The sequence below is a fragment of the Sprattus sprattus genome, assembly GCF_963457725.1.
Source record: "Sprattus sprattus genome assembly, chromosome: 10".
In the NCBI taxonomy this organism is placed as follows: Eukaryota; Metazoa; Chordata; class Actinopteri; order Clupeiformes; family Clupeidae; genus Sprattus; species Sprattus sprattus.
The window spans coordinates 1,499,699-1,522,198 of NC_137908.1; the positions used below are offsets into that span (position 1 = coordinate 1,499,699).

General features: G+C 47.4%; 4 protein-coding genes across 4 annotated transcripts in view; 3 read left to right on the plus strand and 1 right to left on the minus strand.

The window, feature by feature from the left end:
• Window positions 1-1,127, plus strand: part of lmod1b (leiomodin 1b (smooth muscle)) — a gene marked incomplete at its 5' end in the record, with an annotated part of 6,790 nt that extends 5,663 nt beyond the window's left edge. The window contains 2 exons of the mRNA XM_080846639.1: window positions 48-705; window positions 1,065-1,127. Coding sequence (XP_080702765.1) covers window positions 48-705; window positions 1,065-1,091 — 685 coding nt within the window. The 3' untranslated portion in view covers window positions 1,092-1,127. The remainder of the gene's footprint in view (window positions 1-47; window positions 706-1,064) is intronic.
• A 7,425-nt stretch (window positions 1,128-8,552) lies between these two features.
• On the minus strand, window positions 8,553-10,656 carry taf6 (TAF6 RNA polymerase II, TATA box binding protein (TBP)-associated factor; the record flags this gene model as incomplete). Its single annotated transcript, XM_080845859.1, has 1 exon — window positions 8,553-10,656. The coding sequence occupies exon 1, from the start codon at window positions 10,479-10,481 to the stop codon at window positions 8,553-8,555; it is 1,929 nt and encodes a 642-aa protein (XP_080701985.1). The 5' UTR covers window positions 10,482-10,656.
• A 45-nt stretch (window positions 10,657-10,701) lies between these two features.
• Window positions 10,702-16,251, plus strand: timm17a (translocase of inner mitochondrial membrane 17 homolog A (yeast)). Its single transcript, XM_080845671.1, has 6 exons — window positions 10,702-10,763; window positions 11,603-11,702; window positions 12,258-12,321; window positions 14,046-14,174; window positions 14,590-14,700; window positions 15,300-16,251. The coding sequence occupies exons 1-6, from the start codon at window positions 10,738-10,740 to the stop codon at window positions 15,374-15,376; spliced, it is 507 nt and encodes a 168-aa protein (XP_080701797.1). The 5' UTR covers window positions 10,702-10,737; the 3' UTR covers window positions 15,377-16,251.
• Window positions 16,252-18,434: 2,183 nt separating this feature from the next.
• Window positions 18,435-22,500, plus strand: part of LOC308371709 (ras-related protein Rap-1b-like) — a gene marked incomplete at its 3' end in the record, with an annotated part of 18,391 nt that continues 14,325 nt past the window's right edge. The window contains exon 1 of the mRNA XM_080846696.1: window positions 18,435-18,646. The remainder of the gene's footprint in view (window positions 18,647-22,500) is intronic.

Here is a 22,500-nt window from a genome sequence, read left to right on the forward strand (position 1 = left end):
ATTATTATATAAATAAAGTCTTACTTACTTACTTACTTACTCACCAGCGTCAACCTGGACTCCAACCTGCTGACCAGCAAGGGCATCATGGCGCTGGTCACGGCGCTCCAGCGCAACGCCACGCTCACGGAGCTGCGCTTCCACAACCAGCGGCACATCTGTGGCGGGAAGACGGAGATGGAGATGACCAAACTCCTGAAGGACAACGCCACGCTGCTCAAGCTGGGCTACAGCTTCGAGCTGGCCGGCCCGCGCATGACCATGACCAACATCCTGAGCCGCAACATTGACCGGCAGCGGCAGCGGCGCCTGCAGGAGCAGAAGCAGGCGCAGGCGCAGGCCAACGGCGACCAGAAGGGGGCGCTGGAGGTGCCCAGGGTGTCGGGAGGGTTCCGCTGCTCGCCCAGAGCCTCGCCACGACCCTCGCCGCAGCTGTCCCCCATTCCGTCCCCGAAGATGACCCCGAAGATGACCCCGAGGAAGAGCCAGGGGGGCCCGCCGGGGCCGCCAGGGGGACCCCCCCCACCCCCGCCCCCTCCCCCGCCCGCCCCCCCCACGCTGGACGGGGACTTCCTGCGGAACTCTCTGACGCCCGTGTCACAGAGGAGGGTGGAGGACCGCGCCGGGAGTCGTGGCGACGGCGAAAACACCCGCGACCAGCTGCTCGCCTCCATCAGAGGCAACAACATGAAACAGCTCAAGAAGGTGGGACAACACACACACACACACACACACACACACACACACACACACACACACACAAACACATGCACACACGCACACACAGACACACACGCACACACACGCACACACACACACACACACAAACAAACATATACACACTCACACATACACACACACACAGGCACACAGACACACAAACAGACAGACACACACACACACACACACACACACACACACACACACACACACACACACACACACACACACAAACATATATATATTTTAAAAGAATTGTATTAAATTATATTTCTGAGTTTATTTGACTGTTGTAAGATGGTGGACAGCATGGAACCCTGCTGACCTGCGTTTGCTCCCAACAGGTTGCTATACCAAAGCTGCTGCAGTAAGCAGGCAGGTCAGCAGCCAGAGAGGAGATCAGACGGGGAGGAACACAGACAGGGAGGAGAACCGACAGAGAGGAGAAACGACGAAGAGGAGAAACGACGAAGAGGAGAAACCACGGAGAGGAGAAACCACGGAGAGGACGCGGGTGCGTAGCAAAGGAGCAGACATCTGTGCTGAGGGGAGGAGAACTTCAGCGTCTTCAGTGACCCTGCAGCAGGAGCAGCAGGAGCAGCAGGAGCAGCAGGAGCAAGAGGAAGAGCAGAAGGAGGAGGAGGAGCAGGAGCAAGAGGAAGAGCAGACGGAGGAGGAGGAGCAGGAGCAAGAGGGACATCCCCATCAAATGCACAGCCTCCACCCTGCCCTCTCGCACTCACACTCTCACACACACACACACACACACACACACACACACACACTCTCTCTCTCTTCACTGGACTTCGGGGAGGGTCGGGTGGACTGGAGGGGCTCGTAGGGATGGGGGTTGGGGGGGGGGGGGGGGGGGCTTTGGCTTGAACTTGTGTTGATGCCTTGCCTGTCATTTTGCACTAATTGATGAAGCAGTTCCTATTGTATGTTGATAAGTGTGTGTGTGTGTGTGTGTGTGTTGTGCAGGGATCATGAATGCTTGCATCTGTATTTGATTGGAAACTATGATAAGTGGCTCTTTAGGTCCAGGAGAGGAGTTAGCTGACACATGTGAGGGTAGTTGTGATGTGTGGAGACACCAGCCAGTCACTAGGAGTTTCGCCCTCCAGGGATCTCCATCTCTATGGCAACAGGATCAGGGATTTCACAGCGGGCTTTGATCTTGACCTTGCTCACGATAGACAAGATGGCTGCCTGGCCAAATCTCAGTTGGAGCACGAGTCTGACAAGGTTTATATACTAATATATACTATACACCCATAGCCGTAGGGAGGGGACTCAGGATGAAATATATCCTTCTTCAGTTAGGAATGACTTTGTACTCTTTGCTGGATGCTCTCTATACTTTCGGAAAACGAATCTCTTAAAACATGGCGTATCTCTTAAATGTCTTAAGTTTTCTGTTGGGTTTTACATAGCTTTACCAGCCTCTTAATTGGATTGTCCAATTCCGCATTGCTTGTATTTGTGCTGTTATTTTCTCAGCTCGGATGTGATTCCCAGAGAGCTTTCCAGTTCATTCCACTGTGATGCAATACTATTCCATTAGGCAAGAGTGGTTCACACTCTCCAAAACTTTTGCCATTGCATTGAAGTAGCAGTAATGTTGATTAAAATCAATAAATGTGTCTAATGTTAGGATGATGATTCATCAGTAAGGGCTATGCTCCATTGACATTCTGCTGTTGGGTGTTACAAAACATTTCTTGCCTTTGCTAAATGCTCCTCTTTTTGTAGCTGTCCCAACATTGCTCACTTAAGAGTGAAATATACCTACTCATATACCTTGTTAAGATGTAATCTAGAAATAATGTGTTTACAGAAAAGTATTATTAATTATTAATTCAATGGGATAATAAATATATTTTCAAAATGGATTCCACTGAAACTGAAAAAAATGAGCTCTACCCAGAATGCATTGAATGTGTCTATGATGTAATGTGTGTGTGTGTGTGTGTGTGATCTGATTGTCATTGATGTCCTGGTGACTGGTGACTAGGAGTGTTGCATTCCTTTTGCATGGCTGTGTGTGTGTGTGTGTGTGTTTGCGTATATGTGTGTGTGTGTGTGTGTGTGTGTGTGTGTGTGTGTGTGTGTGTGTGTGTGTGTGTGTGTCTCTGATGTCATGTGGGTCAGTGTAACGAAACCTCTGGAATGGACCAGGCCGGTCCGAGGCCAGACGCCTCTCCGTCATCTGTGGTTGCTTGGCGAGGTTTCCTGGTGTGAGCACGGAGACCTGGCAGCACACACACAATCACACACACACACACACACACACACACACACACACACACACAAACACACACATGCGGAGTCCTGGCAGCACACACACACACTTTCACACTCTCACACACACACACACATGCGGAGTCCTGGCAGCACACACACACACTCACACACTTTCACACTCTCACACACACACACACACACACATGTAGAGTCCTGGCAGCACACACACACACACTCACACACTTTCACACTCTCACACACATACACACACATACACACACATGTAGTGTCCTGGCAGCACACACACACACTCACACACTCACACACTCTCACACACACACACACACACACACACACACACACACACATGCGGAGTCCTGGCAGCGAGTGGGAAAGGGAGAACGACTGATGTACGACACGGTACATGGCAGCGGACATGGGTGCCAAATAAAGTGCGAGTTAAACATATACACACACACACTCTCACACATACACACTCACACACACACACACTCACACACACACACACACACACACACACACACACACACACACACACACACATTCTCTCTCACACATACACACACACTCTCTAACACACACACACTCACACACACACACACACACACACACACACACACACACACACACACAGATCCTAATAAAGAGCTTGAGCATGGACAGACAGATGGAGAGCCACAGTGTTCCTTGGCGGAGCTGGAAGGAGTGATTTAGTAACCCTCTGGAAGCACAGCGTCACTGAAACCATGATGAGCATCACACACACACACACACACACACACACACTGAAACCATCATGAGCATCACACACACACACACACACACACACACACACTGAAACCACAATACGCATCACACACACACACACACACACACACACACTGAAACCACAATACGCATCACACACACACACACACACACACACACACACACTGAAACCACCATACGCATCACACACACACACACACTGAAACCACCATATGCATCACACACACACACACACACACACACACACACACACACACTGAAACCACCATACGCATCACACACACACACACACTGAAACCACCATACGCATCACACACACACACACACTGAAACCATCATGAGCATCACACACACACACACACACACACACACACACACACTGAAACCACAATACGCATCACACACACACACACACACACACACACACACTGAAACCACCATACGCATCACACACACACACACACTGAAACCACCATATGCATCACACACACACACACACACACACACACACACACACACACTGAAACCACCATACGCATCATGACACGAGTGCGCTGGGCTCTGCTTCAGGAGCTGGAATTGGCTTTTTATAGTCCCCTATGAATCACACACACTGTAAATGTTTCCTTAATCGTGAGTAAAATGGTTCTAGAGAAATACCTGAACAGATAAGAAGCTGCATAAGCTGCAGATGCATGTCAGCATAACACAAGCACAGACATCTGGAGTTTACAGTAACTTTACACACACAAACACACACAAACACACACACACACACACACACACACACACACTCACACTTACTTTACACACACACACACACACACACTCACCCTAACTTTATGGTGTGATCCAAACATTGGCACAGGAGGATAGGGAGCCTTTGTCCTGGGCCACAAGTTGTTGTGCACAGCATGAATGTGGATTTCTTAGACCATTTGTTCTTCTGTGTGATGTCACTGGGAGTCAAACGTCCTTGTTATTAAAAGGTTTAATATATTAATTATTAACTATAGTCACCTCCGCCAGGAGGTTATGTTTTCGCCCCTGTATGTTTGTTTGTGAACAGGATTACGCAGAAACGCATGGACCGATTTCCATCAAACTTTGTGGGGAGATTGGGTCATATAATGGCCATAATTGATTAGATTTTCAGATGTCAAGGTCGAAGGTCAAGGTCAGAAGGCGGAGGTTTGCATTCTCTGAATGCTCCCATTCTTGTTTAAAATAGCAGTCTGAATTTCCCATGCCTAAAACAGAACCCCTTATTCTCTTTACATTTCAGGTGTTTTTATGCATTTGTTTACATGGCCTTCATAAACACATAAAAGGCAAGGCAAGACAATTTTATTTGTGTAGCGCATTTCATTCACATGTGCAACTCAATGGAAAAGGAAAGGACTGAAACAGAAAATGATTCCTAGACTGCAAAAGAATCAGTGCTATTTAGAGGAGTTAGCTGTTAGCTGTGGCCCTCAGTGTTATTTAAAGGAGTTAGCTGTTAGCTGTGGCCCTCAGTGTTATTTAGAGGAGTTAGCTGTTAGCTGTGGCCCTCAGTGTTATTCAGAGGAGTTAGCTGTTAGCTGTGGCCCTCAGTGTTATTTAGAGGAGTTAGCTGTTAGCTGTGACCCTCAGTGTTATTTAGAGGAGTTAGCTGTTAACTGTGGTGCTCAGTGCTATTTAAAAGAGTTAGCTGTTAGCTGTGGTGCTCAGTGCTATTTAGAGGAGTTAGCTGTTTGCTGTGGCCCTCAGTGTTATTTAGAGGAGTTAGCTGTTAGCTGTGGTGCTCAGTGTTATTTAGACTAGAGGAGTTAGCTGTTAGCTGTGGCCCTCAGTGTTATTAAGAGGAGTTAGCTGTTAGCTGTGGCCCTCAGTGTTATTTAGAGGAGTTAGCTGTTAGCTGTGGCCCTCAGTGTTATTTAGAGGAGTTAGCTGTTAGCTGTGGCCCTCAGTGTAATTTAGAGGAGTTAGCTGTTAGCCGTGGCCCTCACAGTTATTTAGAGGAGTTAGCTGTTAGCTGTGGCCCTCAGAGTTATTTAGAGGAGTCAGCTGTAGCCCTCAGTGGAGAAGTTAGCTGTGGTGTTAGCTGTGGTGCTCAGTGGTATTTAGCGGAGAGACTCTGCTCGGGGAGGCCAGAGTTGATTGGAATACCAGCCGGCCAGTTTATGTCCCTGTTGCCGTGGCCTCACCCCGCGTCCTACAAATGCCCATATATGGACATGTCTCAGCGGGGCACTGGACGCCAAATCATTCCTCTCCCATTCCTTAGAACGGGACCGGAGCCAGCAGACTGCCTGTCTCTATACACACACACTGGTCAGAGGGAGGGAAGGAGAGAGAGGGGGAGAGAGAGGGAGAGAGAGAGAGAGAGAGGGGGAGAGATGGAGAGAGAGAGGGGGGAGAGAGAGCGAGGGAGGAATGGAGAGAGAGGAAGGGATGGAGAGAGAGGGAGAGAGAGAGGGAGGGATGGAGAGAGATGGAGAGAGAGAGGGGGGAGAGAGAGCGAGGGAGGAATGGAGAGAGAGGAAGGGATGGAGAAGGAGGGAGAGATGAAGAGGGAGATGGAGGGAGGGAGAGGGAGAGAGAGGGAGAGAGGGAGGGAGAGAGACAGGGAGAGTGTGGGAGAGATGGAGAGAGAGCAGAAGAGAGGGGGGGATGAGAGAGCAGAAGAGAGGGAGAGAGAGAGGGAGGGATGGAGAGAGATGGAGAGAGAGAAAGGGAGGGAGAGAGAGGCAGGGAGAGTGCGGTAGAGATGGAGAGAGATCAGGAATGAGAGAGAGTAGAAGAGAGGGGAAGAGATGGAGGGAGAGGGAGAGTTGGAGAGAGAGACATGGAAAGAGAGGGAGAGAGAGAAAGGGAGAGAGATGGAGGGAGAGAGAGGGGGAGAGAGGGAGAGATGAAGAGAGAGGGAAAAGAGGGAGGGAAATAAGGAGAGACCTTGGGCAGAAAGGGCTTCATACAGGTTCCAAAAAGGAGGAGAGATGGAAAGATGGACATAGAGAATGGATGGAGAAAAAGAAAGAGAGAGCATGAACGGAGAGGAAAGAGGGAGAGCCTGAACAGAGAGGAAGGATCAACTTGGCAGTGAAACCCCATGAGGGTAAATATTTTGCCTTCATGTCAGTGAAAGAGCATATTTATCATTTATTTATCATTTATTTATTTACCAACCAGGCCAGAGAGAGCGGAGTGGACGCTGCCTCCTGATCCCTTCTCCACACAGTACAGTACTGCTGGACCCCCCCCAGATACACACACACAGTGCAGCCCTGCTGGACCCCCCCCACCCACACACACACACACACTGCTATGGGGGAAAGAATGGCCACAGATGGCCTCAGTACAGGCCTTCTGGACCCTGCTCCTCGGCCTTGATGCAGCCAGCGATTCCAGCTAAAGCGATGTTGATATTTGAGCTCAACGGCCAATCAAATTACACTTCTCCCTTCCATGCTTCAGAAACAACCGGTGACCGTCTGGAACAGTTTATGGCTCGATCCAGGCCACTCACCTTAACCCTTACCCTCAATTTAAACCACTTGGTTTCATTTTCAGAGACAGGACTGTACGAACACCAGGTTTTTGTTGTGTGCACACACACACACACACACACACACACACACACACACACACACACAAACACACACACACACACACAAACACACACACACACACACACACACACACACACAAACACACACACACAGAGGGTTTCTTCTGAGTGCACACACAAAACAGACAGCAAGAAGACAGGGAGGAGCAATTTACTGAATTTGACAAAAAAGCATTCTGGAATAGAATGACAGATTCCACTACTTTATCACAGTGATTGACTCCACCTTAAGGTAGTTTATCACAGTAATAGACTCACTCCACCTTTAAGTACTTTATCACAGTAATAGACTCCACCTTTAAGTACTTTTTCAGTGATAGACTCCACTACTTTATCACAGTGATAGACTCCACCTTTAAGAACTTTCTGACAGTGATAAATAAGAGTGTCTCTTTACCACACAACAAGCATCATTGGCTGGACTGGTGAAAGCACTTACATCATTGGCTGGACTGGTGAAAGCACTTACATCATTGGCTGGACTGGTGAAAGCACTTACATCATTGGCTGAACTGGTGAAAGCACTTACATCATTGGCTGGACTGGTGAAGGTACTTCAATCATTTTCAAAGGGACACATTTGTTTGTTTATTTATTAATTATTTATTACAAAAGTGTTTTGTGAGCTAGCACAGCACAGGCCATTTAACAATGCTATGCAAACAATAATTCTGCCTTTGAGAATGTAAAAATCACTACACATGGGTGTCAGAAATGATATATATATTATTAGGATGGATCATTACACTATCATCTCAATCAGTGTGCTTTGTTTCTACTTGTTGCCTAGAACTGAAAACTACTTCCAGTCACACATTTATTTTTGGAGTAAAGCCCATTTTATGTCACGCATTACAAGAAAATGTTTTTTATTATTATAATTATAATGTCCGATACAAGGTTTCATGCATCATATGTCAAATATTTCACTTTTTTTTTCTCATAGCTATGAACACCTTCAAAAATTCTAACTGCCACCCCTCCCTCCCTCCCCCTTCCACCAAACATAAAAAAAAGACCTGCTAACACCCCACTCTTTTTTGGCCACACCTGTTTTCATACAGCGAGCTTCACTCGTGTGTCTGGGTTTGCAAGAGAGGGGAATATATTTATAGGGAGAAAACTGCATCAGGATAAAAAAAAAAACATGTGTGTGTGTGTGTGTGATTGTCTTTGTCCATCATGTTCAGTGCGGGGACTGAGTGCTGGCCGCGGGTGATTCTGAGCGCTCCATCTTGACGGTCTCCATGGTGAGGGGGGATGTGGTCACATGGGGGGCCCCTCCTGTGCCCTTGGGATCCAGGGAGGAGGCGGCCGCGGCGGACGCCGACGTGGGCAGAGACACCACAATGTACTTCTGGAGCGGCCTGGCCCCCGCCACGCCCCCCCCACCCCCCGACTCCACCTTGACCATGGGCTGCAGGGAGGAGGGCGTGCTGGAGACCGTGCTGGTGATGGGCGACCCCGACTGGGCGGAGGTCAGCGTGATGACCTGCTGGGTGGACGCCGCCCCCGCGCTCGTCTGCATGACGATGTACTTGGTCGCCGGTGGCGACGGCTGCGTGGGCGTACCCGGCCGCGTGGACATGAGTGTGAGCGAGCTGGGCACTTTGATGATGCTGGGGGGGCGCGAGCCCACGGAGCCCCCCAGGCCCGACTGGGTGACTGTGAGGGAGGGGCGTGGCTGGGTGATGGTGAGGGTGGTGCGGTTCACCTGCTGGGCCTGCAGCACCGCCTGTGCCCGGGCCTTCACCACGTGGGAGCAGAGCATGGGCCCCAGGTAGCCGTAGTCGGTCCGGTACTGGTCCACCACGTCGGGCAGCGGCCGGGTCTTGGCGATGACGCTGGCGCAGTGCTTCAGCAGCAGGCTCTGGACGTGGTCCGCCCCGATCTTGTCGATGTTGGAGACGACGGGGCCCTCCATCACGGACTTGATGCGCGCGCCCTCGATGGACAGCCGCGCCAGGATCAGCGTCTTGATGACGTCGGGCCCCAGCTCCGAGAGGCCCGCGATGCAGCCGTAGCGCGTGGTCCACTGGGTCTTCTCGTCCAGCAGGCTCTTGGTGAAGGTCTTGGTGATGCGGGACTGGATGTTGTTGGTGGTGGTGCTGAAGGTCTTGCAGCTCTGGGCCATGAGCCGGGCCGCAAAGTCCCTCAGGGCCCAGTGGTTGTCCACGTCCGGCCGCAGACACAGCTGCTTGCTGACGATGCAGGTGACCACGGCGGGGAGCAGCTCGTGCAGGTACTTCTCCAGGTAGAGGGTGGGGTTGTCCATCAGCGCCTTGACCATCCTCATCAGGTAGATGAGCAGCGCCAGGTTGTTCTGCACCACGTTGACGCGCACGCCCTCCGAGATGAACGTGCTGAAGCGCGGCAGCATCTGGTACAGGCCGGGGTCCGTGGCGATGCTCTGCAGGGCCTCAGCTCGCTTGGCCTCGCACGAGCCCACGCAGGCCTCCGTGATCTCCTTGTAGTACAGCTGCTGCTCCACGGACAGCTCGTGGGTGCTGCGGGGCTTGATTCGCATCATGCCTTCTTTCTTGCCCTTGGCTTCGGCGGAGGTGGCACCCTGCCCCTTCGTCTGAATGCCACCCTCTTCTTCTTGACCCGGTTTGACAGCTTTGAGAGGTTCCGTGGACTCGGCCTTCTGTTGCTCTTTCGGGGCGGGGGGAGGATTCTCCGGGATAGCCGGCTGGACGCCTTCAATGCTTAACCAATGCGCTTTTAGCGACACGTCAAGCGGGACTCTCGGGAGTGGTGTGTTGATAATATCGCTAAGATCAACCTCCTTCTCTTCGTAGAAGTGAAGCTCCCGCCCTCCACCACTTGCAAAACGAAACGGAATAAACTCCTGTGACTGAAATCCGTACAATGGCTCTACGTTTTTCATTTTAAGGGCATGATCAATGTCGCTTGTGGTTAGTTTTCGTCTCTTTCCATGATGCATAAACTTGAGAGCATCTTGCGCTATTTCTTTGATACGATAACTTACTTCATCGCTCAGGGCCACACAGCTCTCCTCCTGCAGCTGCACGCCCGCCGACTCTGCCATCACCTTCACCGACTCGGTAGGGAGCACAACAGTGCATTGCTTCTGTCTGCGCTCGTCTGCCATGTCTTTCCAATATAAAGTTCCTTGAAATGCTGCAGATGATCTTTACAACCGAAAAAAGGAAGTAACTACCGTTACTGTATCCGATGAGCGCTCATTAACCCAGCTATATGCTCATTAAACACATCTGTTCGATGTTTTATCATATATCCTTTACCGACATCTTTTTCCGAAATTCCGCCATATTGATCACGTGGTTCTGTGATGTCACGTGACATGTACACGCTTGTGACGTCGATCGGAACACGGCTAGAACAAAATGGAGGAGTACGCAAGGGAGCCGTGGTGAGTAATCTATCTTCTTTTCTCACTGAATTCAACATGCCATGTTTAATTTCATCAGACGGTCTAACTGGGTTGTGATGGCGGCTAAAAGATGTTTGTAGAAAAAGAAGATGTCTTTATTTTGCGGTCACACCAAGTGTACAAATCCTGATTATGTTAGGTAGGCTATAAAACCTTGCGTGGCCGCTATGCCCTTGCTGTCGCTATGACCATGTAACTAGCAAGGATACGTAGGCAGGTAGCTCTGTAGCTTGGTGACCTTGTTCTAGAACAGTTAGCTATTTAAACGACATATTCTATTGAAGTATATACTACTCAGTCAGTTGTTTAAATGACTTGTCCTAAACAATGACATTTGTCGTTTGTTGAATTAATTACAGACAGTTAGACAGTCTGTAGCTGCTAACCGGTGAGTGTTAGCTGACCGGTTAGCATATATTACAGCACCAAGCATCTGACTGACGTCAGATGGAACGCCATGACTTGCGTTGTATAACATCAGCTAAAAGTGTTTCCCAATGTGCTGCACGTACGATTCGACTCTCTTAAATGTTCGGTGTAGTAGACCTGGCGTCTTAGTGCCTATAGCGGTCTATAATGACATTTGTCATTGTTCAATGTCGCCAATGTAATCTGGACTGTTGGAACGGGAACATAGATAGCACTGGCTATTAGCTACTTCTCTGAGCAAGCTGCGGCACATTGGTTACTTTTGAACAACACCTTGATGTCCTCTCCGTGGAACTGGCGCAGTGTCCCCCCAGCCTTGGCACGGCAGTGGGTTGGATTGGAGTAAGAGGTCGTTAACCTTTTACTAAAGCGAAACATTCTCCTTTCAGTCCATGGAGGATAGTTGACGACTGCGGCGGCGCCTTCACCATGGGGGCTATAGGCGGAGGGATCTTCCAGTCGGTGAAGGGCTTCAGGAACTCACCTGCGGTAAGTGCCGGAACACCTTTCACATAAACTCACCTGCTGTAAGTCAAAGACCCACTGCCCGAAACCTGTCACATGACTATGATCAGAAACTCACCTGCTGTAAGTCAGAGAGCCACTGCTCGACACCTTTCACATAAACTCACCTGCTGTAAGTTAAAGAGCCACTGCTCGACACCTGTCACATAAACTCACCTGCTGTAAGTCAAATAGACACTGTTCGACACCTTTCACCTGTCTATGATGGGCACGGCTTTTGATTAATGTCATGTACTGGAAATCCAGTCACAAAGGTAGGGTTTGTGTGTGTCCAGTCACTGAGGTGTGTGTGTGTGTGTGTGTGTGTGTGTGTGTGTGTGTGTGTGTGTGTGTGTGTGTGTGTGTGTGTGTGTGTGTGTGTGTGTGTGTGTGTGTGTGTGTGTGTGTGTGTGTGTGTGTGTGTGTGTGTGTGTGTGTGTGTCCAGTCACTAAGGTAGGGTGTGTGTGTCCAGTCACTAAGGTAGGGTGTGTGTGTGTGTGTCCAGTCACTAAGGTAGGGTGTGTGTGTTGTGTGTGCAGGGAATAAACCACAGGTTGAAAGGAAGCTTGACGGCCATCAAGACCAGAGCCCCAGCGCTGGGAGGTGAGTACACACCTCTGTGTGTGTGTGTGTGTGTGTGTGGGGGGGAGGGACTGAGAGAGGGGAGGTGAGTACACACCTGTGTGTGTGTGTGTGTGTGTGTGTGTGGGGGAGGGACTGAGAGAGGGGAGGTGAGTACACACCTGTGTGTGTGTGTGTGTGTGTGTGTGTGTGTGAGCGGGGGGGGGTCTGAGAGAGGGGAGGTGAGTACACACCTGTGGGGGGGGGGGCGCAGAGAGTGGGATAGAACTCAGAACACAGGCTTGCATGATTGACACCTATCTACCAAAGATCATCATTATATTACCTGAAGTGGATGTTTTGTACCTGGTGCTGCTAGCTTACATAGCTGATCATTGCAAGGTCATGTGATCAGGAACTGTTCTGTTGGTTCGTGCAGGCAGCCACTATTTTATATATATATATATATATATATATAAATAGGCCATATGAGTACCTCAGTCTCTGCACTGGGGGGTTGTTTGGCGGGGGGGGGGGGGGCAGCAACACATGGCTGAGTAGAGGCAGACTGTAACTCACCCAGTTGAGGGGAAGGTCAATCCTCTTCACGTTACTCTGACCCTGAAACCATCTTATCTACGCTGCCTACGCCACTGAAGGATAGGGAGACTGGGTTGGTTATCTCCCAATCACTAGAAAAATATTCATGTCCTTGAAATGTGAGAAAAAAACAAAAAACTGGACTGGAAAACAGGACTTGACTCCTCCAGCCCTTCCTAGTTGAGATATTTTGTTAGACTCTGTGATTATGGGTTCTGGTCCCAATTTAGGGTCATATAACAATAACGTGTGAAGAGGTGGATTGGATTTACTAGATTTAATGATTTAGAGATGACATGTGTTAACTGCCTTTAACGGCATGCTGTAGTACACTTAGCCTGTGTATCTGAACACGTAAACATGCACCCCATTGTAAAGAAGATGCATTTGGAGCAGGAGGTATGTGGTTAGTTGGATCCCCATTGTAAATATATAGGTATATAGAAAAGCCTTAATTGTCATTGTATGTGCGTACAACGAAATTTGGAGTGCTCCTGTTGCTGCGACGAGTGACAACATATAACACAACAATATTACAGCTATCTAAAACAGTAGGAATAGCTTAAATATATATATATATATGTATATATATATATATATTAAGAGTACAATAAAGTGCGGTGGTATAGATTAAAGAGGATGCATTTGAGCAGGAGGTATGTAAGTGGATGGAGCAGGAGTCATGTGGTTAGTTGGATGGAGCAGGAGTCATGTGGTTAGTTGGATGGAGCAGGAGTCATGTGGTTAGTTGGATGGAGCAGGAGTCATGTGGTTAGTTGGATGGAGCAGGAGTCATGTGGTTAGTTTGATGGAGCAGGAGTCATGTGGTTAGTTTGATGGAGCAGGAGTCATGTGGTTAGTTTGATGGAGCAGGAGTCCTGTGGTTAGTTGGATGGAGCAGGAGTCATGTGGTTAGTTGGATGGAGCAGGAGTCATGTGGTTAGTTGGATGGAGCAGGAGTCATGTGGTTAGTTGGATGGAGCAGGAGTCATGTGGTTAGTTGGGTGGAGCAGGAGTCATGTGGTTAGTTGGGTGGAGCAGGAGTGTGTGTAAAGAGGATGCATTAGGAGCAGGAGTCATGTGGTTAGTTGGATGGAGTGTGTGTGTGTGTGTGTGTGTGTGTGTGTGTGTGTGTGTGTGTGCTAATGCTGTTCCTCCGGCTGCAGGGAGCTTCGCCGTGTGGGGCGGCCTTTTCTCCACCATCGACTGCAGCCTGGTGCACGTGAGAGGCAAGGAGGACCCCTGGAACTCCATCACCAGTGGCGCCGCCACCGGAGCCATCCTCGCTGCTAGAAGTGAGTCCCCTGCTACTAACACTCACACTCACACTCACACTCACACTCACACTCACACACACACACACTCACACACACACTAACTCACCAGTGGAGCTGCGACCGGAGCCATCCTCGCTGCTAGAAGTGAGTCTCCTGCTACTAACACACAAACACACACACACACACACACATTGTCAGCTACATCACTGAGATTACTCTCAGATCCATTTGCTCTGTGTATATGGTGACACAGGGTGCATTTCATGTCCGTCAATTCAGTGCATCAATATCCTTCCATTTTTCAGGTGTGTGTGTGTGTTTGTTGGTGCGTCTGTGTGTGGGTTTGTGCGTGCGCGTGTGTGTAACCCTGAGTCCAGCTCCTAGCGTGTGTGTATGCTGTTCTTATCGGATGTTTGTGTGTGTTTCTGTGCAGACGGCCCAGTTGCCATGTTAGGCTCCGCTGCAATGGGAGGCATTCTGCTGGCACTGATCGAGGGGGCAGGCATCCTGCTCACCAGGTTCGCCTCCTCACAGTTCCCTACAGGTGAGTCACACACAGACACAGACACAGACACAGACACAGACACAGACACAGACACAGACACAGACACAGACACAGACACAGACACAGACACAGACACAGACACAGACACAGACACAGACACAGACGTCTTACCACACACACACACACACGCACACACAGCCTGAGTTTGTTCAAGGTTGCTGTTGGCCACTGTCTGAGATGAAACTAGTACAATAATGACGGAGCATCTCAGAGAGTAGGTTTGGGCGACATGATGGATCCCCACACGCCCGAGGCTGGAGCCTCTCTGGAAGGGATCCGAGTCGATAGTAGCGTGATAATGTGTAGTCTGATAGTTAGCATGTTAGTTATGGTGTGATGTCTGATGTCATGTGTGTGTGTAACGGGTGCGATGTATGATGTCATGTGTGTGTGTGTGTAACGGGTGTGATGTGTGTGTGTGTGTGTGTGTGTGTGTGTGTGTCTGATGTGTGTGTAACGGGTGCGCTGACTGATGTGTGTGTAACAGGGGCGATGTCTGATGTGTGTGTGTAACCGGTGCGATGTCTGATGTGTGTGTGTGTAACGGGTGCGCTGTGTGACTCTTCTCTCCGCTGCAGGCCCCCAGTTTGCGGAGGAGCCTGCGCCCCCGATGCCCGCGCCCTCCTTCGGGGGAGACTACAGACAGTACCAGTGAGCGCCGCTCACACTCGAGACCTTTTTTATTCCATGAACTCGTGACTGGGACCTCACCACACCAACCAGGGGAAATGTCACGCCACTCAAGATGCGTCCTCAAATGCTATCATAAAATTACGGGAATGTGACGGGAGAAAGGACAAACTCACACACACACACACACACTTTTTTTTTTTACAACCATAAGCTACAATATCGCCTTTTTGCTCCTTGGCCTTGTCCTTCGCTTCGTAGTTCACCCCCCCCCCATCAGCATCAGCTGAAATGTTCTTTTTTCCGGACCAAGGAATTGCCTTCAGTTGCAAGATGTGTTTGGTGTGTGTTTGTGTGTTGCAGATTGTGTTATATATATATATACACACACACACACACACACACACACACACAGGCTGAAGCAGGCAGGCAGTGACTCAGACACACTGCCACGGTCATGTTGTGTTCACTCTTCTATTGTTTGTGTTTTGTATATAAAGGCTGTCTGCATGTGTGACATGTGCTGTTGTGTCTGCCTTGGCGCCCCTGTGTTTGTAGCCTCTAGAGGCCATTGAGGGAACTGCAGCTGTTCTTCCTACTGATGAGAGAGAGCTTGGGAGAAAGTAACAGTGGAGAAATATAGCCCCTTTTTTTGCGTAAAGCTGGGTTCTATTTATTTTTTTGGAAAAGAGATTACCTATTCCTCATGACATTTTATTCTTTGTAGTACTCGGAGATGAAAACTTTTGTGACTAGTTTTGTCGAAGGATGTTTCAGACAGACAGAAGGGTTTACAGTCCAAGCAGTGTTGCACGCTGGGTTCTGTTCTTCTCTGGACGGAGAGTGTGAACGAGTCTGAGACGGACTGGAGAGGGGAAATAAACACTCATCTGACTCAAACCCGTCTCCGCCAACCCTTTACTCATCTGACACAAACCCGTCTCCCCCAAACCTGTCTCTTCCAAACCGGTCTGTCCTCAATCTGTCTGTCCTCAAACCCTCTCGCTCCTCCAGGTGTTTGAGTCACACTCACAAATCAGACACACAACATGTTGGAAATGGCGATGATTCTAAGACACGTTTATATAATCACAATTCATTCCCATTGGTGCTTCAAAGTGCCTTACAAATGAGCAGATAAAAAAAACATGAATAAACTACATATTTTAAAAGGCAAATGGCATTATAACAGTTTAAACAACATAGAAAAATAAAGGAAGCTTAAATATCATATACAAAATTAAGTAAATAGGTTCTGCCAGTTAACAGAATGCATTTGAGAACAGTTGGGTTTTAAATCTAGATTTGAAAATGGCTACAGACGGAGCACCTTTGAGAGCTAAACAGCATAGCAACAAACGCTGCTTCACCATGTTTAGATCTGAAATTATTATGATCAACAGATTCCATGTTTAGATCTGAAATTATTATTTTCAACAGATTCCATGTTTAGATCTGAAATTATTATTATCAACAGATTCCATGTTTAGATCTGAAATTATTATTATCAACAGATTCCATGTTTTGATCTGACAGTAAGTATTACCAACAGATTCCATGTTTAGATCTAACAGTAAGTATTCTCAACAGATTCCATGTTTAGATCTGAAATTATTAATATAAACAGATTCCATGTTTAGATCTGACAGTAAGTATGTAAGTATATTCAACAGATTTCATGTTTAGATCTAACAGTGAGTAAGTGTGTACTGCTGAAACATATCTGAGAGGTAATTTGGTCCTGTCCCATTCAGTGAATTGTAAACAAGCAGCAGTGCTTTAAAATCAGTTATGTGACTCACTGGAAGCCAGTGTGAGGCCTTGAGTATCGGAGTAATCTGGTCAGATCTTCTGGTTTTCGTAAGAACTTTAGCAGCTGCATTTTGTACAAGGCCTGTGAAGAGACACACACACACACAGACAGGAACGCCTGCTGAAGCTGTTTGATGGTGTTTTAGGAAGGCATGTGAAAAGACCACTGAATGAAAGACAGGGCAAAGATGTTGGTGTTGAGGTATAGTTAAATGATGGTGTTTAAGGTGTAGTTTAATTTGGGTGTTTAATGTGTAGTTTAATTTTGGTGTTGAGTTAAAGTTTCATGTTGGGGTTAAGCCAAGGTATAGTTTAATTTGGGTTTTGAGGTAAAGTTTCCAATGGCAACGCAAAGGCTTCCAGTCAGTCATCAGTTATGACGGTTATCTACAGTTGGCTCCAATAACACTGGGATGTTTTGCCTTTATCGAAATGCAAGTCTTTTAGAATATGTCATTCAAAACCTGAGAGCTGTTTCGGTGCCTTGATGAGCATGGGAACCTGACTGAAAGTCATCAGAACACCCATTTGACGTTCTGAAGCTAGTCGAGGTCGTAAAACCTTGAGTGAACTTCACACAACAGCAGTTTTCGTCGATGCACACTAGAGGGAGATAAGGTCCAGTGAATCCAAATCATCGGTGACAGTTCATCATCACTGTCATGTCATTTATTGAATTCAGACATTATATAATGTAATATACTGTTTTTGTATGGCCTGTGTCGGAGGAACATTGGATTGCAAACTGCTTTAGTAATGCTGCATTGGAACTCTCCGAGCAGGAGATGCTTATTTTAAGCCTAAACTGAAGAACTAGGCAAGGGTGATGAAGTATGGGCAGGCACTCGGTGCTATTATTATTATTATGATTAGAAATGAGCTGATGATGACCGACATTGGGGAGAACATGTAGGCCAGGTCACGAACACTGTGCAATTGTTACTTCAAGAATTATGCCTAGAATACGGACAGAGCATTACATACAAACATAGTTACACACACACACACACACACACACACTTGAATAACATACCGGTAAACACATTGGGAAGCAATGCTTTGCGATCGTGGTCTATAGAGGGTGCAGTTGAGCAACTTGGTTGCTGCATGTCTTTTAGCATTGCCAAGATAGAGTTTGGCAAAGACTACGTAGATTTCACTCATTGCTGGAGAGAGCAGGAGCTCGATGGTCGTGGAGCGCCAGAGAGCGAAATACGGTGAGTGGCGATGGCACTGAAGCAAACTCGTTTCAATGCCTGATCATCGCGGCTGTCAAAAGAAGGTCGTTGAGCGCACAGGCAAATAGTTAAAGTCGCATGACAACAACTACTCAACATTTTTGTTATTTAGACGTTGGTGACAAGCTTTGTGCGTTGTGGAATTCTGTGCTTGGTGGTACAGAAGAAACATTTGTACTCGCCGTAACTATTTAACTACAAGAAATTTGCACTCTTCTTCTAAGTGCAGGCCGGTCTAGAGGAAGGTAGGTAACGCACGCTAACTCCTAGCTAGCTAAGTACAGAGCTAGCTGCCTAGGTGACCAGTTAACCTAGATGCATTTTTACTCGTAAGGCGAGCTAAAGTGGGTTAGCATGTGTGATTTGGATGCAGACAACGTTTGGGGCCAGCTAATGTTGTAACGCTTGTAACTGGGTTAGCAAGCTAGCTAGGAGGTTGCATAAATAAGTCAACCCCACTGGGATGCAAAATGTGTTATTAAATCTGTAATAACGCCACAAACTATAACATTGGCTTGTTTGCTTTGCTTGGTTGACGCAACAACCACATTAGCTTAGTAGTTAGCGGGTCACTTATTTATTTGAGTTGCTAGCAGTGTAGGTTAGATGTACGGCAACAGCGAGCTAATGTTCACTGAACTAGCTTATGAATCTATGGCTTTGGTCACACTGCTGTGCAGTAAATAAACAAACCCCAGTCGTTATGAATGCTTCACCGCCGTAACTATCTTCCGTTTTTTTAAAGACTTTAACTCTTAACATTTACTGGGTTATTCGGCTAGCTGCATCTATGTATTTCTATAAAATAAATACACGTTAAGTAAGGGCACGCTAACTAGCAAGCTAGCTAACCTAGCTGATTCGCTAACATATGGAAAGATGAGCTAGGCATTGCCTGAACGTTATGAATCCTATCAGTAGGAGGTGGCAAGAGACGTGTCTGGTGGTTCTTCAGTGTGCGTTATTAGCTGGTAAGCACATCCATATTAGTGTCTGTTTAGCTAACTGAAAAGAAGCTTATTAATGTATAGTGTAGGCTAACTAAGTCAGGATAAGAGCTGTAGAACCCGTTTTTTGTGTATAAACTGAACTGGAATTCGTCAATGACTAATGCTGTTAATCACAATTTCCATATTAGCTGACGTTCGGGATTAATCGGTGACCCATCTTGACCTAACGTTAGACTTAGAGCGGATTTGCCATTGTCAGCAGTTGGGTGCATGCAGCTACAGGTTTGTTGCAATAACCCGTGCTGGCCACTGTCCCCAAAATAGCAAACTGTCCTGGATTCTTAACGTTATGCTAGTAGCCTTGATGCTTTTGGACTGCGTTGTCCATCATATGTTTCAGAATTATTACATGTACTAACGATGACCTTAGGTGCATACGGAGAGGGTAACATGGTTGATGGAACCAATGAAGAATGATTCTTTGGTTTCATGGCTTGAAAGTGTCCTTGACAACTAAAGGCATGATTCACTAGAGGAGTGTCGGGGAATTAGCCCACGTGTTGAGCGAGAAGACGGGAACCCCCCTTAACTTGCTCATCAGAAAATAAGCTGTCGGAGATGACTCTTTCTTACACACACAGACACACACACACACACACACACACACACAGATATACAGACATATTGAGATGTTCTTTCAAACAATGGCCGCTCATAAGGGCACTTAACTTTCAGATGTGTAATTCCACTTTTATCTTGCCCCTAGCAGACCTGCATCTCTCCTCTCACTCCTTGCTTGGTTGTAGCTGTTCTCACTTATAATGTCTCTGCTCTATGCTTTTAAATGAGCACCTCTGTTTGGCTGACTGTTGTTGACGTGCTGTAAGTGGCAGTGCAAACCTACTCGTGTCCTTTTGGTAGGGGAAGACTATTGCTTCGTCTAAATGCAGTAATGACAGATGGCATCAGCAGACAAGAGCAGGGTTAGTTTAGTAACCTCTGTCGTCTTCCGAGGAGTTCAGGGTTAGTTTAGCAGCTTTCGTCTCTTTCTGAGGAGCTTTTGGTTAGTTTAGCAGCTTTCGTCTCTTTCTGAGGAGCTTTTAGTTAGTTTAGCAGCTTTCGTCTCTTTCTGAGGAGCTTTTAGTTAGTTTAGCAGCTTTCGTCTCTTTCTGAGGAGCTTTTAGTTAGTTTAGCAGCTTTCGTCTCTTTCTGAGGAGCTTTTAGTTAGTTTAGCAGCTTTCGTCTCTTTCTGAGGAGCTTTTAGTTAGTTTAGCAGCTTTCGTCTCTTTCTGAGGAGCTTTTAGTTAGTTTAGCAGCTTTCGTCTCTTTCTGAGGAGCTTTTAGTTAGTTTAGCAGCTTTCGTCTCTTTCTGAGGAGCTTTTAGTTAGTTTAGCAGCTTTCGTCTCTTTCTGAGGAGCTTTTAGTTAGTTTAGCAGCTTTCGTCTCTTTCTGAGGAGCTTTTAGTTAGTTTAGCAGCTTTCGTCTCTTCCGAGGAGTTTGAAGTTAGTTTAGCAGCTTTTGCCCCTAAGATTGAATACTTAGGTAAGTAGCCTCATCTTGCTCTGATGAGTTGATGAGTGTGTGTGATCATTTACATTTAGTCATTTAGCAGACTCTTTTGTCCCAAGGGACGTAAAAGAAGTGCAGGAATGTAACTGCTGAAGTGCAAGTTAAGCACTAGTCAAGGTGCCAGTAAGGAAGGGAGGTGCTCTCTGAAGAGTTGGGTCTTCAAAAGCTTCTTAAAGGTAGAGATGGACGCCCCTGCTCTGGTAGTGCTAGGCAGTTTGTTCCACCAACGTGGAACTACAAATGAGAATAGTCTGGATTGCCGTACTGGCACAGACGGCAGTGCCAAACGACGCTCACTAGACAAGCGCAGAATCCTATGTGTAACATTTGCCCTTACAAGAGCATTTAGGTAGGTAGAAGCAGAACAAGCAATCACTCTGTATGTAAGCATAAGTGACTTGAACTTAATGCAAGCAGCTACCGGCAGCCAGTGGAGCTCAATGAGTAGCGGGGTGACGTGTACCCTCTTTGGTTAGTTGAACACCAGACGCGCTGCCGCGTTCTGGATCATCGGTAGGGGTTTCACCACACAAGCCGGCAGGCCCGTTAGGAGAGCGTTGCAGTAGTCAAGACGGGAACTCCCCAATAGCACAAAGTGGCATGAGGAGTTTGAGTTCATCTTGCTCTGACTAGGGTGTGATGAGTTCAGTAGGTTTCATCTTGCTCTGACTAGTGTGTGATGACGCGCCCTGCTGGTCTGCTGATGATGAGGACAGGTTTCGGTTCCTCCTGCCGCACCAAAGCCTCGCTGTGTCAGCTGGACCAGAGAGGGGATAACACACACACACAAACACACACAAACACACACAAACACACACACACACACACACACACACACACACACACACACACACACTAACACATATCTGTGTCAGTCGGACCAGAGTGGGGATTTTTAAAGAAGTTCTGGCGCTGGGCCAGAGGGTCCACTTCCCCTTTACTCTAATGGGATTCTCACTCATGAACTGAGATGACTTGAGGTATGAAGGGCCTTTCAGAGAACATTCTGGATGCTTTACGCTGGCCTACATGGTACCTGTGTTCATGGAACAGATATTTATTCTACTCTATGGTGTTTGATCCAGTCATATTACACTCTATGGTGTTTGATCCAGTCATATTACACTCTATGGCGTTTGATCCAGTCATATTATACTCTATGGTGTTTGATCCAGTCATGTTACACTCTATGGTGTTTGATCCAGTCATATTACACTCTATGGTGTTTGATCCAGTCATATTATACTCTATGGTGTTTGATCCAGTCATATTATACTCTATGGTGTTTGATCCAGTCATATTAACCTCTATGGCGTTTGATCCAGTCATATTAACCTCTATGGTGTTTGATCCAGTCATATTATACTCTATGGTGTTTGATCCAGTCATATTACACTCTATGGCGTTTGATCCAGTCATATTATATTGGAGTTGCATTGAACACTACATTGTTTATTAATGTTTATACGTTAAATGTTTTTGATCTTGGACAGTGTGTGGTTGGTTTTGATCATGGAGTGTGTGTGGTTGTTTTCCAGACACCTGTTGAAATGTCTCCTGTTATCTCATTTAGGCCGTTT

What these genes read in the sequence shown, in the direction of transcription:
- timm17a (XM_080845671.1), top strand. Translation starts at nt 10,738, where the DNA reads ATGGAGGAGTACGCAAGGGAGCCGTG. An exon ending in GAGTACGCAAGGGAGCCGTG is followed by an intron (nt 10,764 to 11,602) that starts GTGAGTAATCTA and finishes TTCTCCTTTCAG; the next exon opens with TCCATGGAGGATAGTTGACG. An exon ending in AGCCATCCTCGCTGCTAGAA is followed by an intron (nt 14,175 to 14,589) that starts GTGAGTCCCCTG and finishes GTTTCTGTGCAG; the next exon opens with ACGGCCCAGTTGCCATGTTA.